We start from the raw sequence: 21,830 nt of genomic DNA on the forward strand, positions 1-21,830 counted from the left end.
TTTAAAATGTAATAGGTATGTCACGAATGTCTTGAATTCACATAGCAAGACACGCAGGTCCCATTCATATGTGTAGAAAACATTTACAAATTCAAATAAATACTTTCCAATACTTTTGTAGCTATAAGAACAACACAGTTAAATTCAATTTATAACACCAAGTGCCAAAAGGTTTTCCAAGGAAGCCTATTTGATTGCACCAAGTGTTTGACTTTGGAGCAATGTCTCATTGAGTGTGGCACTCAACACACTTAAAGATGAAAATCCGCTTTAAGTGTGTTTAATCTGCTAAAGAAAAATCACAATGAATGCTGTGACTAATAATTAGAAAATGTGTGGAAAACCAGCATCCAGTTAAAATAGCTTGTTTTAATGACAGGTGTCAATCAATCAGTGTTAGTCCTACGACTCTGTGCAGTTTAGTTACACTGAAAACTGAAATTAAATTAGTGTTTTTGGAAGCAAAATTAGGCTGCCTCGTGGAGCTTTTCAAAAGAAAAATGTTAACGACCAGAAACAACAACATTTTACACCTCCAAATCAAAACTTACAGATTTAGATCTGAGATTAGCAGCCTACAAGAAAACCAGAATTTTAAAAAGGTATCTAAACAATAAATTAGTTCTTCCTCCTGTGGAGTATTTAAAAATTGTGTCTCTGATGTTAATGGTGAGTATCAAACCTTTGCTACAGCTCCAACTTAAAACTTTGTCCCAGGAAAAAAAATGAAAACAAATTACACTGTATTTCCCAGAAACTGCAGAAGATGCTTCCTCCCATTTACGAGAAGAGTGACAAGATTTGAAAGTGATAAAGCAGCTTATAATCAGCTTTTAAATGTCGACACTGAACTTTGATATATTCATTTACAAAGTAGTGTCAACACAATGAGCAACATAAACAGGTTCAGCAGATAAAGCTCAACAAACTGCAGTGGACTGGCTGACTGACACACTACAACAGCCGACAATCTGCTTAATGTGAGCTACGCTCCTGTATACAAGCATTTTAAATACATAAAATTAGATTACACAACATATTGACTAACAAACTGATCTTTCCACACGGCACCTTGACACCAAATGACTGACATAATTCTCAAAGATGATCAGACTAAAGCAGAACACTAAACACAATGAAAGTGGTGAACGTTTTTATTTAATTAAATAATTGCGATTAAAACAAGTGAAGATCGGTAAGAAACAGCTGTTATTCATTTAGTAGTTATTCTTGTAAGACTTAAAACTTGGTAGCGTGTTATATCAAAAAACAAAAACATCCTCTTATGTAAAAAAACAAAAAAACATTGAAGGTAGTGAAGCATCTGCTGCCATCTAGTGGATAAAGCTGAACCATGAAAATACTGCAGCGTGTTTAACAAAACCAGGATAGCGGATTAAGCCGGAATGTTCCGGATATCCTGGCTCAATTAAACCTGGATTCGGTTTCACAAAAGCAGTAGCGCATGGTTACCATAACGATTTATCCTGTGCCGCCAGCCTGATCCAGACCAAGCTAATCAAGCTAACAGCCAGGGTTAATTAATCCTCGTCAGTTCAGTCAGCGGTCACGCCGATTCAATCTGTTTGGTCAGTGATTTCGTAGTCTTTAAAAACATAAAAATAAAAAAATCAGCCAGCACTAAAGTTTGACAGAAAGGCCTAACAGAGCATTTCGCGTTGAGAGTATTTGAAAAATGGGAAATAAAGAAGGAAAGGTGTTGTAATAAAGTCAAGTGTATACTTTACTGATGGATTTTTAGTCTTAATGGCAATAAACCCTCTTAACTTAAAGTAACTTTCATAACTTAAAGTAACTTTAGTTTTGGCATAACAAATCAACAGTTTAAGTGACATAATACTTAAATATGTACTTACTTATAACATAAACATATCTGGTGCCTCTATCAGAGGTTGCTAATAAAATACATTTTGTAACCTTCGTTACACAACTCATTTTGTCTTTTGGTTGCCGTTAAGCTACCTTTGCTAACAACTATACAGGAAGTAGTTGCCCTTTCAAAACAAAAGCACCAAACACAAACAGGAAGTTTACCATAGGTAAAACTAGCGATAAACACTAAAAGCGACACCATGTGGCATCACCTGTTACATTATTATGTGCAATAAGTTACCTTAACACATCCTTTTGCTTCAGGTCATCTGTGAAGCAAGACTGCATCTTGAGAAATATTGAGTGGCCTGGGCTAGGTCCAGACACATGAACAATTTTTAATGTCACTAGTAAAGTGAAGTCAACATTTTATCCACACACCTCCCAAATACTGCAAAATGTTACATTTAATCTCTCATTAGTCCAGTCATGTTTGTTCTGTATAAATATAAGATGTGTAACAAAAAAATTACATTAATTAATCTGCTATCAAATATCACATTACAATATTAACTTCCACTGATCATTTATAACTTTAAATTTGACCTGAGCAAAAGATGGGCACCTCATTGAATGACTGTTTAGTTAAAAGTTGTGATTAGAAAATATATATTTTAGGGAAATTATGCATTCAGTTGGTTCCCCATCATTTGCCCGTGTCAGTGTTTCCTTCTGGGAGTGCAATACGCTCACAATTCTCCATCAAAACATGTTGTGTACGCAATTTATCTGTTGTGAAATCAGTGAAGCTCGGATCGATCTCATGGTCTCTTGAAGAAATCTGTGGACACATATTCACCTGACTCATTTAAACCAGGCTTGACATAGTCGCACCCCCTGAGCCGGGCTTGACCTTCCTGAAACGAGTCAGGATGAACTTATGTTTTGTCAAATCTGGCTTTATCTCTTATCCTGGATTTCTGAATCCTGCTTTTAGGAAACAGCCCTCAGAACTGTGGCTTTTTTCTGATGCCCAAAGCATGTTGATTTATTTTTTTAGAAATATATATACTGGAAAGTGCAGTCTAACATGCTGAGACAGAAAAACCATCAGCCAAAAGCAAAAAGGACTTTGAGGATCTTACTCTGAGTCGCACACAGCCTCTTCTGGATCCTCGCATCATTTTGTCCTTAGACTGTAAAACAAGAACAAAAACAACTTACTGCATTGGACAAAAAACTGCACAATTTTAGATTCCATTGACAGATGTTCAGACCTGATTAACTGCTTGGGTTTGTTCATTCAAATGGACTGCTTGTAAGCTATACAAAGGCTCTCTTGTTTAAAAAAAAAAGGCAAGAACATTTTCCTTCATACCACTCCAATTGCTTAAAATCCTATTAGAGTTTTTCTCAGTTTCTTTGGTGCATTTATCACAACACTATGAACAAAACAGCTAGTGCTTTTCTCAAAACAATCAGCACACACTTCAAAACCTAGTTGATAATCTGCAAAAGTGAGTCACTTGCTCAAAATAGGTGGTTCATTCCTCAAAAGCAAGTGTTTGTGTCAATAAAGTGTCATCACAATAAAAAGGCCACCATTAACTATTACTAAGATAACCAAATGGCTTTGATATGTTTTCATTACGATTGTTCACTCTGGAAGTGTTTTCCAATGCAAAAGTCAAATTTTCTCTAGACAGCACCAGACATTACTTACACTGAAATTTGAAGTCTACAGTTACAGTAAGTGAAGTAAATGAATACAAGACACTGAATACGACGCTTCGCATTTTTACTGTGGCTACTCTAACTCCTGATTTGTTCTCATTATTGTCAAAAAGCAAAGTACAAACTGCAAACAAACGTCCTTTGGGTAAAGCTGTGCACATCTGCAAACAAAAGCTGAGGTTCACCTGAGAGAACCTGTTCAATTCCCGAGACATTTTCAGGAAAGGATGATAAATAAAAATGCTCAAAAATTTGCTTGGCAGGTTTCAGTAAATACTACAACATTTTTGTTTGGAGTTACTCAAGCAAAAAACAAAAGGGGACTATTATTGGGAATGACTATTCAGCATTCATTAAAATAATTTAAGACAACTGACATGACCAAATGATAATGTTATAAGATAGCATAGAAATGCATGGAAGCAATTGATGCAGGTCCAAATGACACTGTTATAACTATAATCACGAATGCCATATTGTTTTAGTAGAATCAAGGATAACTGTTGCATTTTTTTTTAATTAACTTAATTATATCATCTTAAGATCTTTAAAAATATTTGTGGTCCCATTTGCTATGAAATTAAAATGTAACCCAATACCAAAGCTCTATACTAAATGACATCTTAAATTTAGACAGATAAACTTGTCAATTAAAATCTCACCCAATAAACTCCACATTAGAGTAAATACAATAAAAGCCAAGGAAATATTATCTGTATACACACCCAATATTTATTCCTTTTTTAAGCAACAGATCATCACATTTGGCTGTAATATTCTCTTTTAGTGTCAAGCCACTAATAACCCTTAGTTTCCAATCTGTAGTATTATTTTCCTAAATATAAAGTTTAACCTGGTTTTTTCTTTTTGTCAAATTCGTTTGTCCTCATTTCTGCCATGCAGTAGTTTATATCTTTATGTATTCAGTGTACTTCTTGAAGCCAATGTGGTTCTCAGTGTACAGAAGACAAAAGGCTACATTAGGAACTTTCTGAGCGGCAGGGACAAACCGGATAACTGATCGGTTAACAACACTGACGTGATTTGAAATTATGAAACTGAAGTCTAAACAATAAGCGCACTGAAATGAGACTGATCAAAAACTAACTAGCTTCTCCTCCCACCGTCCTAGTCGTTAAAGATAGAGGTCTTTATTAAAATAATGAACGATAGAACACTCCCAAACCAGTGAGTGTTGGACTTTTAACTAATTATTGAGAACAGATACCTCTTCACCAGCCTTATTATTCCCAACTGACTCTGGCAATGATTTTAAAACTGCCTGCATTCCTGCTGTTAGCCGTGTTAGCCAGCTGCATTAGCGGAAGTAACAACCAAACGCTCGACATTATTCGTCAGTTGTTCCTCAAAGCTCACTGCTATTAGCCAAAGACCGTTTCAGTCATCAGATAGACCCGCCTCTTCAAGCCAGCTGATACTCCCAACTCCAGACAAACATAAGGCCTTATCTCACTTCTGTTCAACAACCAGCGACATATTTAACCGTTTAACCCCGTCGGTCGGCCACTCTAACCGTTACCGAACAGTGGAATTGAACATACCGTGTAGTACGACAGGAGCCCGGCGTTGTAGTCCAAAACAAACCACCGGTACTGCCATCCTTTCATGACGTTAGTCCACTTGCTTAGCGGCCCCTCCATGATGGACGCCATCTTTACAACAGGCTACGATTGGGGCGGAGCCGCATATGGTGAGGGCCAGGATGCTGAGGAAGAGGAGGGTGGTGATGATGATGATGATTATGATGATGAGTCCTCTTTATTATCCCCAGGGATAACTCATCTGTTTCCACATTTCAATAAAAGTATAATGCTATATATCTCTTAATTACAAATCAAACTTTAACTAACTTGCATGTTCTGAAATACTTTGAAGCAGCAATGATAAACTTTGATTACATTTTTAGATTGGCTTTGGCAAAGATGGATAAAAAGCACTGAAACAAATTCGCGTTTTATTGCAAAAACATAAACACACATAGTAAATTTAGAAAATTTGCAAAGATTAATTATATGGGGGAAGACAGCTGCTTGTTACCTTAATGATTTCACTCGTCAAGTTTATTTCGTCACATTTTAGCAATGAGGCAATTTAAAGTGCTTTACATAATATAAACACAACACAAAATAAAGACAAAAACATTAGGCTGCAGTGGTAAGCTAAAGAGAAGTAATGAAAAGTTGCAATCCAGATGAAAGTGATGTACTAGTTTTTATTAATATGACTTCAAGCAAGTGGGTTTTTAATTTAAAAGAATATTGCATTTCAGAATTGCTGCAGTTTTCTGGAATCATAGAACTATAAATCACACAATGCAGACTTTCCATAATATTTAAATTAGTAAGTGGTTTTGGTCCAATCTAGTGAATCATTTCTGTATTGATTTGGCCATGTATACTATATCCTACTGAAAATCCATTTTCTTTCTACAGACATTAGCCACTATATGTTTACTTTAATTTTTCTTCCATTTACATTAACAAGACATCAGAGATCCACCATTGTACAACGGGGATTAATGTGCTTTTCCGCATATTCGTCTAGAGCCACATTGTATTTCTCCAGCTGAAAATATTAGTTTCCACCTGGTGAGTTCAAGTTCTAGAAATGATTTGGAATATTTATGCTTATGTTTATGATGGTAGGACTGAAAAAGCTTCACTTTTATAGTGATTTTTAGGGTGCCTGTAGGTGTTATTGTGATACATTTTTTTAAATTACTATTTTTACTAATCTAGGGACACCCTCTCTAGTTTGATCAATGTGAGGTGATTCTACTGTAACAACACACATTTATTAATAATTTATTTCAAAGCTTTTTACTTGAAATTAAACGTACCAGTGCTGGTGCGGAGTGCTGTATGTTGAGATGTTTTTGTCTTTCATTTAGGTTCTGGTTGATGGTAGTCTGGGCTAATTATGATTAAAATAAGATATTCTCAGTTTGAACTCCAGCACTGATTTTCCCATCTTCCATTGTGACTTTAAATAAGCAGAGAATTTGACGCTGACCACTCTTTATAGTGCCTTCAGATCAATCCCATTGGGATTATTAACATTTTAGACTACCTATTTATGGTGTTTAGGTAATTACTGGTACTAATTTTGTTTTTTATAAATGCCTCTTAACCTATAACATTTAAGCATACAGAATTTGTTAAACTGTAAAATTTAATCATATTCAAAGGGATCCAATCTAAATCTAAATCAATCTAAGTAAATTTGAGTCTGTACAATAAATTTGTTGATTTCCAGTACAGTGAATGTCTTATCAAATAACATTTTCATTTACAATACTAAGTGTCTGTTCAAATAAATTTGAATGTTTTGCTTTTAAAAGAGCTCAGTCTGAACACATTTTAAAGGAAAAATACAACAGCATTCATCAATATCTTTATTATTTACAATAGGCTTAACACTGATAAGCAGAACTTCACAGTAATATAATGTGAGCATTAAATAATAAAAAAAAAAACAAAATATATTTTTGTACAATAAAAAAAGTCATGTTAACATCTGACATTTTATCCCTGTTTAGATTCACATATTCCACTCTGGTGTTTTTGTGTTAATTTTACATTGCACTCATCCAACTGAAGACGTGGCCTTTGGTATAATGATGTGAACGCACGCCTTTTAGAGATAAACCCCAAAAAACAGAGAAGACAGGAGAAAAGAAAAGACACACTGCATAAAAGGATCAACAGATAAAAACAGACGATGACAATTAGAGGAATTGTAGTGGTCGGATAGGAAAAACAGAGATTTAAACGTAGGATCTGAAGGAGGAAAAACATCATGAACAGACTTGTTTTCAATAAGGCTTTTTAGGAAATCTGCTCCATGGTGACACCACAAAACAAAGTAAAGGACACAGAGCGAGTCAGAATGGCAGTCAGAAACATATTTATACATATTCAAATTTGGATATTCAGATTGAGACAAAAACAGCAGTTTGGGTTTAGTGCAGCATGGCTGTGTGTATCATTTTGCTTATGCAGCGTCATTAAAAGTGTTCGTAACAAAAAAGAGCACCTTGTGGTTCCCAGTTTGCATTTGACCATTTAGTAATAAAATGAAATGTAGTGATGATCTAATTATAATTCATAATGGAAGAGCAGACATTCGCTGTGATTTGCTGCAATCATCCTGTCCTTTACATATTTTTTTTTTCCCCTTACAAAAAGGCACCAAAAATGATGAAAAGTGTTATTTAAAACTCACAGTGAATAGAAACGAAAGTTTCATCATAAAGGATCCTATTTCCCGAAAGATACAGGTGGATTAGAATGAAACTCATAAAATGCAATTAAGGTTAACTGAAAAGTATTTAAAGAGTTATGCAGCGCGGTGCTTATAGATTCAGTTGCATTTATCTGCCATTTGTTACTCAACTGGTGAGGGCTTTTCCAGTGTACATCAAGGTGAGAACCGAAGCAACAAAACCAAATCATGTTAGAGAACTGTTAGAAGTGTGTGTGTGTGTGTGTGTGCTGTGAGTGTTCATTAAAAACAGAGCAGCTGTCTTCAGACTGGTCATAATTAGAGTACGGGCCTGGAAGTGTAAAAGAAACATGGCACTGTAGGAAAACAAAGACAAAAGTCAAACATTTTATCAGGTTCAGGAAAGAGGGTTAATACATTCAAAGAGATCTCTCACAACATTTCTCTTTAAGCCATCGACACACATACTCTTTTTTTTTTTAATCTGAAGAAATAAATGAAAAATCTCCATAATTTTCCTCTCAAAATATGCCTGTGCTTTGAACAAAAATAATTTAATTAAAATTCATACATTCTAAAAAGCATCTCTCTCTCTAAGTCAAATAAATCCACGTGTCGCTCATGTGCTAAAGACGTACTGCAGTTTAGTCTGGTGAGAGTTCAGTCCTGTGTGACAGGTGTAAAGTAGGTCTCTGCACTCATTAAATAATCTGAGGCACTGGGGCCCTACAAGGCTACAGGGAATCCAGCACTGCCCATCCTGTGAAGGACACTTAAAGAAAACACGTCCAGGTCAACCTGCCGCCATCCTGTGCTTTCCACCTCCCAACTGTTATGTGATCTGAATAAAAAGAACATTTTCAACATTTCTTATTGAAATATTTCAGGGATGTTCAGGATTTGTCACCGTCTAAACCTCAGCTACATTCAGTCATAATGGTTAAATAATGAAATGCGGGACTTCCTTTATAATCCCAACCCAATCTCAGATGTTCTTCCTGTCTCAGTGATTTTTAAATTATCTATATTAGGATTCCCCAAAGAAACTCAACTGTTGATAGCTGTCGTTGATCTACAGTCTTCAGAAAATAGTGAGCTATGCCTACTTTCATATGCACATTTTTAGGTGAACATTATGTTTTTGATTCAACATACCGACCATCCCAGTGTTTTTACTTCTATGACAACGCAGAAGGAGAAAGAATATCTGCTGTTCCACCCTCATTCTGTCTACGTCACATGACTGCTGTGCAGCCAAAGCTAACTTGGGCATAAAGACAGAGTTTAGTAGAGAGCAGCTGAAACACCAGTCCTTAACATTTATGATGTCTAAAGCAAAGCATCAAATTGAGAAGTACAGAAAAATACTTCCTCTGTATACTGGAATAAGTTACCAGCCCAGTTAAGGAGTCATATGAAAACAGAGGAAACAAGCTAAAATTAGGCTATTATTTTAGCAAACTGCTCCAAATGAAAATAGCAAGTCTTTTTTAAAAGAAACTGTACCTGTATGTATCTGGCCAGATATATCTTTATAAACAAAAGATAAAGCTATGAGTGTTTCAAGTTATATTTTGTCAAAAATATTTCATTATCTTAACTTTTAGGTGGAGCAGCGTCCAAGACACAAAACGGATCAGATACTTCAGCATCTTGTCTGTCATTAGTGAGTAAATCAATTACTACTGATGAAATATACTGTTCTTTCAAAGATATCACTCATAGAAGCAGAAGAATCAAGCTGGGATTATGTCTGGGGAAATGCGTAATCTTAAATCACTGGGATCTGTATGTGTATCAGGACATTTTTGGTCTTTATTTTGACCTGATTAAATTTGAGCATAAAGTAAGTGTCCCCTTCAGTCGTCCTGAAAAGTTATGACATGTTGGGGGAAAAAATCCCCCAAAATCCTGGCTACTGAGTGAAATGTAAATAGAGCTGAAAACTGATACAGAAAACACTAAATTTGACACCCCAAGTTTTGGATGCTACTGAATCCTGATGCTGGTTCCACATCCTTACATTCCCAATGGCTTTAGAAAAATGGCTTACGGTCACACAATTCCTCACTGTGAAACAATACATCCAGCTGATGGTCCACATACTTCTGAAACAATGAGTTTAAGACTGCCCTCAACCATCCCTGTCTGTTCTAAGTATGCAACAGATGAGCAGGGTGAGTTCTTCCCCACCCGGTTGGCTGACGACACACACAGCTCATACACTCATTCAGGTAACAAAGAGGCTTTCTGTGGCCAAAGAAGAACTTGTAGCAAAACATTGCAAAGTGTGACTTGAACCACATTTAGTTTAGTTTAGTGAAACATTTCTCAAAATATGTACAGCTAAGAGCAACAACTTAGTGACCACACTGGCATTTTAGGAAACAGGCTTCTGTAAACAATAAAAACATGTTTTGTAGTGAATTCTGTGAGGTACTGTAGAGATTTATCTCAATCTGTGCCCCAAATAGCTGAACCAGAAACATAAAAAAAAATAAAATAAAAAAAATAAAAAAATCGGAATATACTGTAAGTGATTTGCCTGGTAGTAGAGGTGTTGGTTTGTGTGATCACAGTGGCTACCTCTGTACTACATCACTAATCTCTTTGATACAGTTGTGCAGGTTGTCCAGCACAGTGTTGGACCCCACACTGCTCAGGCCCCCGCCTCCAGAAGAAGAGGCCCTCAGTTCCTGCAGGCTCAGCTCCAGCTTGCCCACTGCCTCTCGGAAGGCAAATTTGTTCCTCGTTTGAGGGATGCAGTCCACGTAACCTGAGCAGCAGTCCAGCAGCTGGTGGCCGGCGTCCAGAACCTGGCTGCTGGAGGGGCTGTCGGAGCTGGCGCTGAGCACGCTGCTGAGGCTCTCGGCGCACTCCAGCAGGGCTTCGCGGCTAACCCTCTCCAGGGGCACCCTATCCACCTGCTGCCTGGTCCGCCGCAGTGCCATTTTGGAGCCAGCAGATGGTGTTGTTTGTGAAGAGGAGGCGGTGGTAGCAGCTCCGTTGGCCATTTTGGTGGGAGTCGTGTTGGTGCTCGCAGGACAGGAGGAGGAGGATGAAGAAGCAGGAGGCACTTGTGGTGGTGGCACTGATGGTCTACCTGTCGTTGCTCCTCCTGACATTCGCCCTGACCTCTGACCTTTTACAGCGTCTCCGTTCACTTCCACAGGGGCTCCACTGACCTGGTCCTCGCTGTCACAGCTGTAGGACTGCTGCAGACCGCGTAGGGTCGGAGGAGGAGGAGGAGCGCAGCGGGGTTTGACCAGCCGTGGCCTGTCCCGCTCGCCTTGGTGCTCAGACAGCAGCTTAAAGCGATTCCCCTGAGAGTCCAGCCCGACCAGGTGCACATCGGCTGGGCTGTGCTTCAGCGTCGGGGAGATGAGGACCGGGACTTTGTGGTTATGAGTTGAGCTGGAGTTCTTGGAAGGAGACGACCAACTCTGCTGCCTGTCCAGCCCTCCACCTTCCTCTCTGCCATCTCTCACCCGAGACAGACTTTCTGATTCCCCGACCTCCCCCCCGACCCCAGGCGCCCTCACCCCTACAGCAGTACCCCGGGGTAGTAGCTTGGCTTTTGGCCTATCCCTGATCTGCGCGGTTCCCTCATCCATCCTCCTCAACAAATTTTCGGAGGGACGAGCGGCCCCGTTCTCCGGCTGAGAGGTTGTGGAGGCAGTTCTCTCCAGAGGCGGCTTTGCGCTGCGGTTCCTCGGTAAAGTCAGAGCCATGCGCTCCAGGTCCGGCAGCCCAGATGACATCGAGGAGGTAGAATTGGACCTAGGGAAAGGTTTCGGTCCTCCGACTATACCACTCTCATCTGAAGAGGCTGTTTTTCCAGTACGAAGCCCCAGGGTCTTTTTGATGAGTCTGGGGGTGAAGAAGCCAGCCAGTCCACTCCAGCTGCTGCCGCTCGTCAGCTGAGAACCGAGGCCCCCGGCGGACGGTTTCTGTCCGAAAGCGGCCCCACAGCAGCGAGACTGGGACTGGGTGGTCTCCGCGTGGGAGTGAGAGGGAGAGAAGCCCCCTAAACTGTCCGACTGGGGCAAGGGTGGAGGTGCGCTGAAGTCGGCCGTGGGTTCGTATTTCTTGTGAGGCTGCGTCTCCATCTCCCGGAAGGAACTGCTCCTCTTGGGAGGCGTGGGAAGGTTCTGTTGCACCTGGGAAGACGGCGAAGAGGATGAGGAGGAAGAGGAGGTAGACTTCTTTTTAATGAAGGAGCTAAAGAAGCCAGTTTTGCGGTCTCGTGTGAATGTGCCGATGTCCTGCGCATCCTCCAAGAGGCTGCTGGGAGATTTATCTCGAGGTTGCTGCTTTCTTGGGAGAGCTGGGGAGCTGCTTGATCGGCCGTCCCCTCCGAACAAAGAAGTCCAACCTGAGGAGGAAGGGGAAACAAATAAATTACAATCTCAAGAGGTCATACATGTCTGATCGAAAAAGGAAGAGAAGGGAAGTTATTTTAGTCGATGTCCATACATTAATGCCACTCATATTAGCTTAGGGAAAAGCTTTTCTGTCCTCCCCTGGGAGTCGTGAGCAAATAAAAAGCATGGCAGAAGAGTGAATGGAAATTATGAATCAACGGCAGCTTGGATGTACACCAATTCAATGATGTACACATAACGCATAATAAATTAAACATCCTCAAATTAAATCCTGAGATCTGATGGATGAGTTATTCTGTTCCAGCATTTCCAGAGGTCAGCAGTATTCGCTGACCTATATGCAAGCACAGAGTGGTGAACAATTGCCTTAGCCAGGAAATGAGTCAGACATAACGTAAAAGGAAATTGCAAGATGCGGCCGTTATATTTACAGAAACGTTGTCAACTATGTGGTTAAAGCAGATTCAAAAATAATTATGTTATATTAATACAAATACTATGAATCATCCTACGTTACATAAGCCACTATTTTGGCGAACCAGTCACAAACATTAACGAGTGATGGGAAGTACTGACCTAAATTTTTAAGTATAGTTTGTGGTTCATGTCAAGTGATTAAATGCGACAATCAAAAGCATTTGTAAGATAATCAGTGGTTTACAATGATAGTCATAGCCCAGCAGCAACAAATAATGCTCTAAAATTCTGGGTTATTCCATACAACTGCTGCATAAAGTGATGCTACTAAATCAGCAGGGATAGGCAGTAATAAGAGACGTTTTCATAATAATGGAGAAAAAGCGGATATTAACAATGGCTCCAAACCCCATAAACTGAGATTCTCACTTCAGTGGTTGGATCATATTTACCACTTTTGATTACATGATGTCAACAAATGCAGCATCTGTTTCGAAACAAGAATAAATGCAAGTATTGTGTTGTAATGCTTCACAGAATACAATTGTTGTGAAGTAACCCTTTTAGAGAAGTATTTGTCTTTGTGAAGGCCTAACTGAACACAGTGATAGATTTGTAGCCAAATATTGCAGAAAAGGATTGAAAACGTTCCCACAATCTGACCCATCCCTACAAGAGCCCTAAATAGCTGAATTCAATTATATATTTTTAAATAAACTGAGCAATAACAATTTTTTTCCATCCATTTAACAGTGGAAAAATAGTTCAAACTGCAAAAGTAAAAATATAAATCATTTTGGGGGCAAGGGGATTTACGGACATGATCCATTAATGATTATAATGCTAATCATTATTATCCAAACTGGGAGCTGCAGCATGTTTCCGCTAAAAGGCTGTCAACATTCAATGAGGGGTAGCGACTTATAAATGCAAACTCATTGATGACGATTAGTGTATTTGACTTTATGATACAAGAAAAATAAAATCTCAAATTTAATGGGAAAATCTCAGCTAAATACAAGCTGTGAGTTTAAAACACTACCTTGACTACGGTGGTCAAAAACAAAACATTCCCATTTCACTCCTTGCCCCTCATCTGAGCCATTAACTCCCAATTTCTAAAGAAGAGGCTTTCCCAACATTTCAGCAGAGAAGCAGATGAAATCACACAAAGTAGAAGCTTTGCTTCCAAATATGCATGTCAAATTTATAGTATATGAGCTTGTAACATTGTGTAGTTTTGATATCTTTGATATTAATAGTTTTTAAGCAAGCAAATCGAACAAGAACAAAAAAAAAAAAACAATATATTGGCACATAAATCAAAATGAAAAACACTGTTTATATTTATGTATTCTTATATTGAATGAAAAAATTCACACTATATTAAATTTAAACCAGTCAAACATGCATTTAACATATTTTTGCTTATATATATATATATATATATATACACACATATATACACTTGGCCAGAAATCCAACTACATTTTTAGACAGATTTACAGTTCATCTTTGGACCAGGGTACATTTTATATTTTGATCTTCCCAAACAAGCATAAGAAAAATATTTACCAATATGTGCTAGAGGACTGACAAACTGTTTACACAACATATGAAATATTAGGTCAAGTGTGTTTATATATAGAGTGACTGTTTAGCTTTATCACTACCTAACTCTGTCCCTTTTCAACCCTGCTAACAAGAAGACAGACCGTTTCAATGGGACTGATTTTTAAAGTGGATCACAAAGACATGCTGGATTTCAAATGTTAGTGGACAGATTCTCTCCAAGGGACTGCATCAACATTTTGTACAACTCTGTAGCTCTTTTTGACATTTATTGAAAGATAAAACTTGCAAATGCATCCTTATTACTGTGCTTATTCTCCTCATATCATCATTTGCTATTTGGTTGATTCATGGGTGTTAGGATTTTGGGGCTGAGTAAACATGGCATTTGTTTTTGCCATGTTTTGTGCTTGACTTAATTTTATAAAAACAATCATTAAAAACAAACTCAAATGCATAAAAGGGAAGAAAATTAAAGAGCTGTTATTAACACACAAATGAGCCGACAGAAAAAAAAAAACATGCAAATGTCAAAATGTTATTTAAATACAATAAATAAGCAATGAGTTATCTACATTAAATATGAGATGTGCTATCTGGAACACATTTGTTACAGTCACAAAGCATTGATTTGGAACAGGAATAAAATAATGCAACAAATATAAATAAATATCAAGTTAGATTAACAGAACATATACATGTGTGCAAATCATTGCTAAGAAAAAAGCTGCTCAGCTGCTTAATATACACAGAAAAGATTGTAGAGGACTTTAAGAAAGCCATGCAGATTTTTACATTTTTACATTTAGTTAAACAAGGATTTAGATGAGAGTCCTTTAAGGTACAGCAGAGACATATCAGCCAAAAAGACTGAAAAAGTAAACTTAAAAATCTCAGGAGGCTGGTAAGACAGAAACTGCCTCAGGTTTATTGGGAGCTTTGATTTAAGATGCTCTAAAAGGGTAATGAGATCAAGAAACTTCTATCAAGCATTTTCCTCTCCGTTATCCCAAGGATAAAACACAATTCAGCACTTTTCCAATTCTTTTATTGCAGATCTTTGCCAATTTTTTTTAATCAAATATGTTACATTTTTACAGGCTAGGATGTGATTTGTAGTTTTGTTTGACTGGACACCATAAAACGGTGTGTTTGAACAACATTTTTATTTCACTGGAAGTGTTGGTCATCAAGGCGTTTTGAAGCTTTGACAGACTCTGGGTGAAGCGACGAGCTGGTGAGAAAAATCACAGCCTGTCTTTTGAGCCGGCGTGCTTGGCGGCGCTGCAGCTGCTTCTGCGTGTCGGCAGCGTTGTTGTCAGGCGAACCTGCAGAACCGTAATGTGGTGTGGTGAGAGCGCGGGCATGCCTGGTTGTACCTGAGTGGCTGTGGGTGCTGTGGTCAGAGTGGCCGTCCAGCCCACCCTCGATGTTTTCCTTGTTCTCTGTGTGCTTGTGGAGTGTGCGGGATTTGGAAGGCAACAGGGGCATGTCGTGACTCACAGAGTGCGCCGTCTTACACAACTCCTCTGCAACCTCTGCAGAGGGGGAAAAAAAAAGAAAAAAGATTACATTTATGCCAATTTTTTGCTACAGATACAATCAGCAGATTTCTCTAAAAGATAGTCTGTAAGCGCTAATAGAATCAAATTTTTGTATCTACACAAATCATTGTGATGATTTTCAGGCTTCAGCTAACCAAGTTTAAGCTTAAGAATTGATAAGCAACTGAGAAAAAGTGATTATTACCTTCTGAAATGCTGGAGTCATGGAACATTGTCTCAAAGGCCTGGTGTATCTCTGCAAATGAAGGTCGATCTAACGGACTCCACTGCCAGCCTGTCAGAAAAGATACAACTAATGGTTTTAATACAAAAAAATCTCCGATATAAGCAGAAGAAAATTAGATACAGAAAAGACAGCAGTCAAAAATACTGTTTCACTATAACGATTGTATTTGCTAACCTCAGTATTTTCTGTAAATCCACATTTCTACCAACAGTTTTGAGTTTAAAGACAGTTTCTTTTTTTTTTTTGCAAGTTTTTACGTTATTGTTTCAGCTTTCCATATGTTGCATTGGATAGCAACGTCAATGAATGCAGTTGCTACTGTGCCTCGTTTTCAAACTTGTGCAACACTACAAATGTGTTGCACAACCATTTTAACCATTTTAACCCACACCACATTGCGGTTCTGCAGGTTCGCCTGAGCATCATAAGAACAGCTGTTCAGTAGCATCCATCTCTGCTAAGTAGCATCCATCTCTGCTACTTAGGTCATAGGTCATATGTAAGACAGATGGTACTTACATGCTCTCATTAGTTCATAAACTTTGGGCGGACATCCTTCTGGTTGCTCCATGCGATAGCCTTTCTCCAGGAGATCATACACTTGAGACAAGTCTATGCCTGGGTATGGAGACATGCCGTAGGTGGCAATTTCCCACAGTAGCACACCAAATGCTGCAGAGAGAGAGAGACAGGTCAGTGATAATCCAGCACATCTTTAGATTTATTAATTTTTTTTTGTTTTATTGCACTGTATTACAATTACAGTTGGGTTGGACAATATGCAAGTTGATCTGAGTCTTTGATTGAACTGAAATGGACTGATTTAAACTAAACTGGATTTGTATGACTGGAAATAAACTTGACCTGGCATTTGTAGAGCTACATAAATAAAACAAACTAAGTGAACAAAAATTTTGAAATCCTCTAAATATGGATAAATGCACGGGGGGGGGTTGCTCACCCCAGACGTCAGATTTGATGGAGAAGGTGTTGTATGCAAGGCTCTCCGGTGCCGTCCATTTGATGGGGAACTTGGCTCCGGCGTGGGCAGTGTAAGTGTCGCCGGTCATCAAGCGGCTCAGACCAAAGTCTGCAACTTTAACAACGTGATTTTCACCCACCAGGCAATTTCTTGCCGCCAGGTCCCTGAGGAAAGAGTTTAGGAGTAGAATTTGAGGAAATGGCAGGAAAACCATCCATCCGTCTTTATATCTGCAGACGCACCAAACCACACGCATACCTGTGGATGAAATTCTTCTTCTCCAGATATTCCATAGCAGAGGAGATTTGTGTGGCCATGTAGAGCAGCACCACAGCATTCACCTCAGACTTTTCACAATCTCTCAAGTAATCCAGGAGGTTGCCATGTGGCATGTACTCTGTCACAATGTAGAAAGGAGGCTCCAATGTGCACACTCCTGTGTGGGGAAAAAATGAGCGAATCACAATCTTTCATTGAAAAAAAAAAAAAAAATGTGGCATTTCTGCCAGCATGAAAAACATTGAAGCGAACAAGCTGCTTAATAATTACCCAGTAGCTGAACGAGGTTTGGGTGTTTAACCTCTTTCATAACCGCCGCCTCTTTCAGAAACTCCTCCACTTCCATAGTGTCCTCCTGCGCAGGAAGAAAAAGGAAAAGATTAGGAAACGTGCAATACCTACAACCACCTGCAGGTGGCGATCTACAGCTGTTCTTATGATGCTCCATCCATCTCTGCTACTTCAGTCACTGCAAATAGTTTTCACATATGAATGAATACTCGGTTCCAACCTTGAGCGTTTTGACAGCCACAGTGAGGCTGTACTTCTTCCAAACTCCAACATAAACCTCCCCGTACTGGCCTCCTCCCAGCTTGTGCTTCATGGTGATGTCTGTGCGCTCCATCTCCCATTTATCGTGAATGGGAGAAACGCCATACACAGTGGGCTTGTTGCATTTGGGTGCAGGGTAGTGCAGCGTGGTGACCAGGCCGTCAGGTACGGTGGAGTGGTGGTGGACCAGCTCAGCCAGGGTGGCGAAACGGCTCTCGGACGTGACGTACACCTGAGGGGAAGGGCGGAAAGCAGCGAAGGTCAGAATTTTAGACGTACACTATTTTGAGACGTAAAAACAAGAATATTCAATCAAAACAGTCATGGCTCTACCTTTCCATCAGTGGCCGTGTTGATCCGGTAGTGGTACACTCTCCCCTCGTATCGCAGAGAGATGGACAGCTGGCCGGGGCTGCTTTCACTTTCCCGGACCAGAAAACTGCCGTTGATGAGGGAGGAAAGCAGGTACTCTGCAGCGCTGCGGGAGACCGGCCCGTGGTACCAGCTGTGCTTCTCCAGGCTGTTGACGGGCGTGATGTAGTTGGAGGGCACCCAACCCTGGCCGTTCTTCGACCGCACCTCACTCCACTCTCCAGACTGGTTGTAGCCCAGCACACGCAGCTTCTCACCTGGAGACAAAACAAATGAGCTGAAATTAGCGACAGCAGCTTTGATTACAGGGTGCATCACAAGAACAACCTCTACCAGAGAACAAGTCAGGATTTGAATTAGTCTCAGAAGCAATTTGGACATTGATTATTTCTGCCAGTTTTTGGTCCTTGGAGGCAGTTCCAGTCCAGATTGCGAGAACATTTTAAGTACCAGTCTAACAGAAAAGGTGTCATGGAGATGACACACCTGCCTGTAAAACTAGATCAAACACTGCTGCAACAATGGAGGTGACAGAACCGAACATCAGTCATACAGGGCTAGGCAAACCCAGACATGTAGCGACTTTGTTTGTTGTCTTTGTCTGACGTCAGCGCAGGGCACATGAGGGAGTGGAGACGCCAATGTGCTGAAAGGAGGCATCGGTTAGCCAAAACACTGAACAGAACAGAGGTTGGGACATGCCTGCTGGATGCAGGTTAAAATGAAAACATATTAAGAGACATAGGTCGACATGAGATGAATGGAGTTTGCGTGGATCCTACATGAGAAATCAAATGATTCATTTTAAAATCCAATTAAACCTACAATGACTATCATACAAATGAAAACAGAAAGGACATTTAGAAACTGTTCTGGCTACACTGACTCACTGCCCTCATTCAATTAGAAGGTCTGTAATTTATCACATTCTGCTTAATTGGACTTTTAGCAGTGTTCTGCAGTAATGACTTTTGTATTTCCTTTAATAAAAAAAAGCAGCAGTTGCTAGTATTTTAAGAGATTAAGAGAAAGCTGACATATTACGCTTCTTTAAACAGGTTAGGATAGGTCTATACAAACCATGTTCATTACATTTTTGGCACAAAATCATCCTTGGATGAGTTGATTTTAGTGTGATCAGTTCTGCCTATTTAGAGCTCCTGTGACTTTAAATCTAAATAAGAGGCTTTTGGTCGCGCCTCTTAACTCAACCTTTACACTCTCATGTGAAAATGGCCTCAAACAGAGCCGCAATTATACAACCATACATGTTTGAAAAGCAAAAGTAGAGCCTCCTGCACAACCAACAACAATGTAGCAAGTGGTTTCTGAATAGTAAGTCAACAGCACAACATTTGTCTTTTCCAGCAGTCATTGTATAGCATATACAGAGGTAAAACCAGCAGGAACTCAACTGGGGTTGCTGGGTAACGACATTGATTGTAACTTAGCAATCGGGAGGTTTTTGAAACTGCCCGTTTTCCAGACACCAAAATATATTAACTTATTGCCATAAGACAAATGGGCATTTTTTTAGTAGGTTGTTTTTAGAAGAAGTAGAAACCCAAATGGAAATTGTACAAAAAAATCTAATTTTGCCTAACAGGTCAGCTTTCAGAGCAACATATTCTAATAAAGCAAATAAATTCTGAGAAAAAACGCACAATGGGTATCTGCGGCTTACAAGATTTTTTTTTTTTCCTTTTTTTTTCCAGTACTCAAATTTTGAGAAGCAAATGTTGAGGATGGATACATGGACCAGATGATAGATGGATTCATGGAAGGCTGACAGAATAGATGGACAAACCGGTGGACAGATGAAAGGATGGAGGGATGCTAGATGGATAGAGGAAAAGATGACACATGATCTCCTCCGCTGCTCATTCACCTGTTAGTATTACAGTTGAACTGATTTAATGTTAATGCAGCCATTAGAGGCAGCCAGTTTCCACATGCAGCCAAGTCTGGGAGGACACATGTGCTGGCATGTGGGAAGAAATCTCAGATTCACTCCATGAGTCAGGGTCTAAACATCATTTCCATCCCGGGCAACTGGCACAGGAAGTCCTAAAACTGATGAATTAACAGACTGCCACGTTTAAGACTTTAGATCTGTTAGTATCGTGAGCCTGCCTGTGTTTGAATCTGACTGAATCTGCATCAGTAAGAGAGCATCTCTGATACTGATGCCGAGTAGAGTGTGCAACTCTTTACTATGAGGTCAAACCAGACAATTCAAATGTTGAATTATTCTGTTGATTAGTTAAAGAAAATACTATGAAAAAGAAGATGTGCTGTGGGTTCTGTTGCCTGTTGCAATAAGCAATTATTTGTATGATAAACAAGCTCAATTTCCATTCTGATGATTTAATATTTTTGAAGGACGATGTTTGCAGAGACTTCATAATCCATTTTATTTATGGATTCAGCTGTGTCTTTTTTTAATTTCCATTTTAATTATTGCTTTTATGGTTAATTTTGGATATTTAAGATATCTTCCAGTTCCAGTGTTGAGCGCTCTTTACAAAATCAGATTTTGATAGGTCTTTGATAGAGCAAGAGCTAGCATTACTATGTCATTATTAATATTATTTGAAAATGGTCTCAAAACAACATTTATGTTTATTTCAACAATTACTGGGACAATTTTATAACAGGCCTACATATACAACTAATTGGTATTAGATTTTCATTTAACAAAAAAAGGCAATGAAGTAAATATAGTGGGTTAAGGTGTTCAATTGAATAAAAATGTAGATATTTATGTATTTGATCCAATTAATGGATAAGAATTTCTAAGGTAAAAAAAAAAAAAACTTTTCACAAATAACTAATCGGAGCCGACTGAGGAAAAAATGTCAAGGTCTGATTTCTAGTTAATCACTTCATACATCTCAGATTTTGGGAGAGTATTTTCATGTAAATGTATTTAAGGAAAATACACAAAACAACCATAATAGAGGAAAATTGAGAGAAATAAACTGACTTTTATGCCATTAAATGTGCTGTAAAACATGACCTGTTAAGTCATCTCACTCTTACTGAATTTACTTCATTTACTGCTCAACGACCTTTACCTGTTTTTCATAGTCTGTCATTTTATTTTAACTGTGTAACTTTTTGTATTGTATTTGTTGCTGCTTCTTGGCCAGGGCTTCATTCGAAAAGGTTTTTAATCTCAATGGATTTTCAACCCTTTATTGGTTTAAAATGAACAAAAAGGGGAAGAAAATTATCGTAAACTTAACCGTACAGTACATGTGCATAGACACATAAAAGACTGTAAAGGTCCTCGATGATATGATCGACAAATGAACTCCTGCTGTGTAAAACCTTAAGGATGTATAATAGAGAATATATGATTACCTCTTCAAAAAAAAGTTGTTTTTTTCAACTTTAGGAAATGATAAAACAAAAACAAAAAAAGCTCAATGGAGGAGTAAATAAATTGAGCTTTACATTATCTGCTTATATAATGAGGTGTAGGTGTGGCTGATACAGAACATTCCCCTGGATTAAGTTAAGCTTGATCTGACATAATTATGTCTCAATGGCAAACAGTGGATCTACCTGGATGACTACAGTGATGACGCTTCTCTCTGATCTGTTGTAACAAAATTCATACAGGATGTGTTTCTTTCAAGGGTGGGGTGCTGAACAAACGTAGT

The 21,830-nt window shown here is 38.9% G+C and overlaps 2 protein-coding genes across 6 annotated transcripts in view; both read right to left on the reverse strand.

Moving 5' to 3' along the window:
• Nucleotides 1-5,269, reverse strand: part of osbpl9 (oxysterol binding protein-like 9) — a 36,283-nt gene extending 31,014 nt beyond the window's left edge. For both annotated transcript variants that reach the window (XM_015011244.2, XM_015011165.2), the window contains exons 1-2: nt 5,130-5,269; nt 2,979-3,029 (exon numbers count right to left, since the gene is read on the reverse strand). In XM_015011244.2, the coding sequence (XP_014866730.2) occupies nt 2,979-3,029; nt 5,130-5,240 (162 nt within the window). In that variant the 5' untranslated portion in view covers nt 5,241-5,269. The remainder of the gene's footprint in view (nt 1-2,978; nt 3,030-5,129) is intronic.
• Nucleotides 5,270-6,968: 1,699 nt separating this feature from the next.
• Nucleotides 6,969-21,830, reverse strand: part of abl2 (ABL proto-oncogene 2, non-receptor tyrosine kinase) — a 31,615-nt gene continuing 16,753 nt past the window's right edge. For all 4 annotated transcript variants that reach the window (XM_014972243.2, XM_014972244.2, XM_014972246.2 and 1 more), the window contains exons 3-11: nt 18,124-18,419; nt 17,750-18,022; nt 17,509-17,593; nt 17,218-17,395; nt 16,939-17,123; nt 16,497-16,649; nt 15,936-16,025; nt 15,566-15,724; nt 6,969-12,187 (exon numbers count right to left, since the gene is read on the reverse strand). In XM_014972243.2, the coding sequence (XP_014827729.1) occupies nt 10,395-12,187; nt 15,566-15,724; nt 15,936-16,025; nt 16,497-16,649; nt 16,939-17,123; nt 17,218-17,395; nt 17,509-17,593; nt 17,750-18,022; nt 18,124-18,419 (3,212 nt within the window). In that variant the 3' untranslated portion in view covers nt 6,969-10,394. The remainder of the gene's footprint in view (nt 12,188-15,565; nt 15,725-15,935; nt 16,026-16,496; nt 16,650-16,938; nt 17,124-17,217; nt 17,396-17,508; nt 17,594-17,749; nt 18,023-18,123; nt 18,420-21,830) is intronic.

Source organism: Poecilia mexicana, unplaced genomic scaffold, assembly GCF_051168715.1.
Source record: "Poecilia mexicana isolate PSO_F unplaced genomic scaffold, ASM5116871v1 scaffold_4, whole genome shotgun sequence".
In the NCBI taxonomy this organism is placed as follows: Eukaryota; Metazoa; Chordata; class Actinopteri; order Cyprinodontiformes; family Poeciliidae; genus Poecilia; species Poecilia mexicana.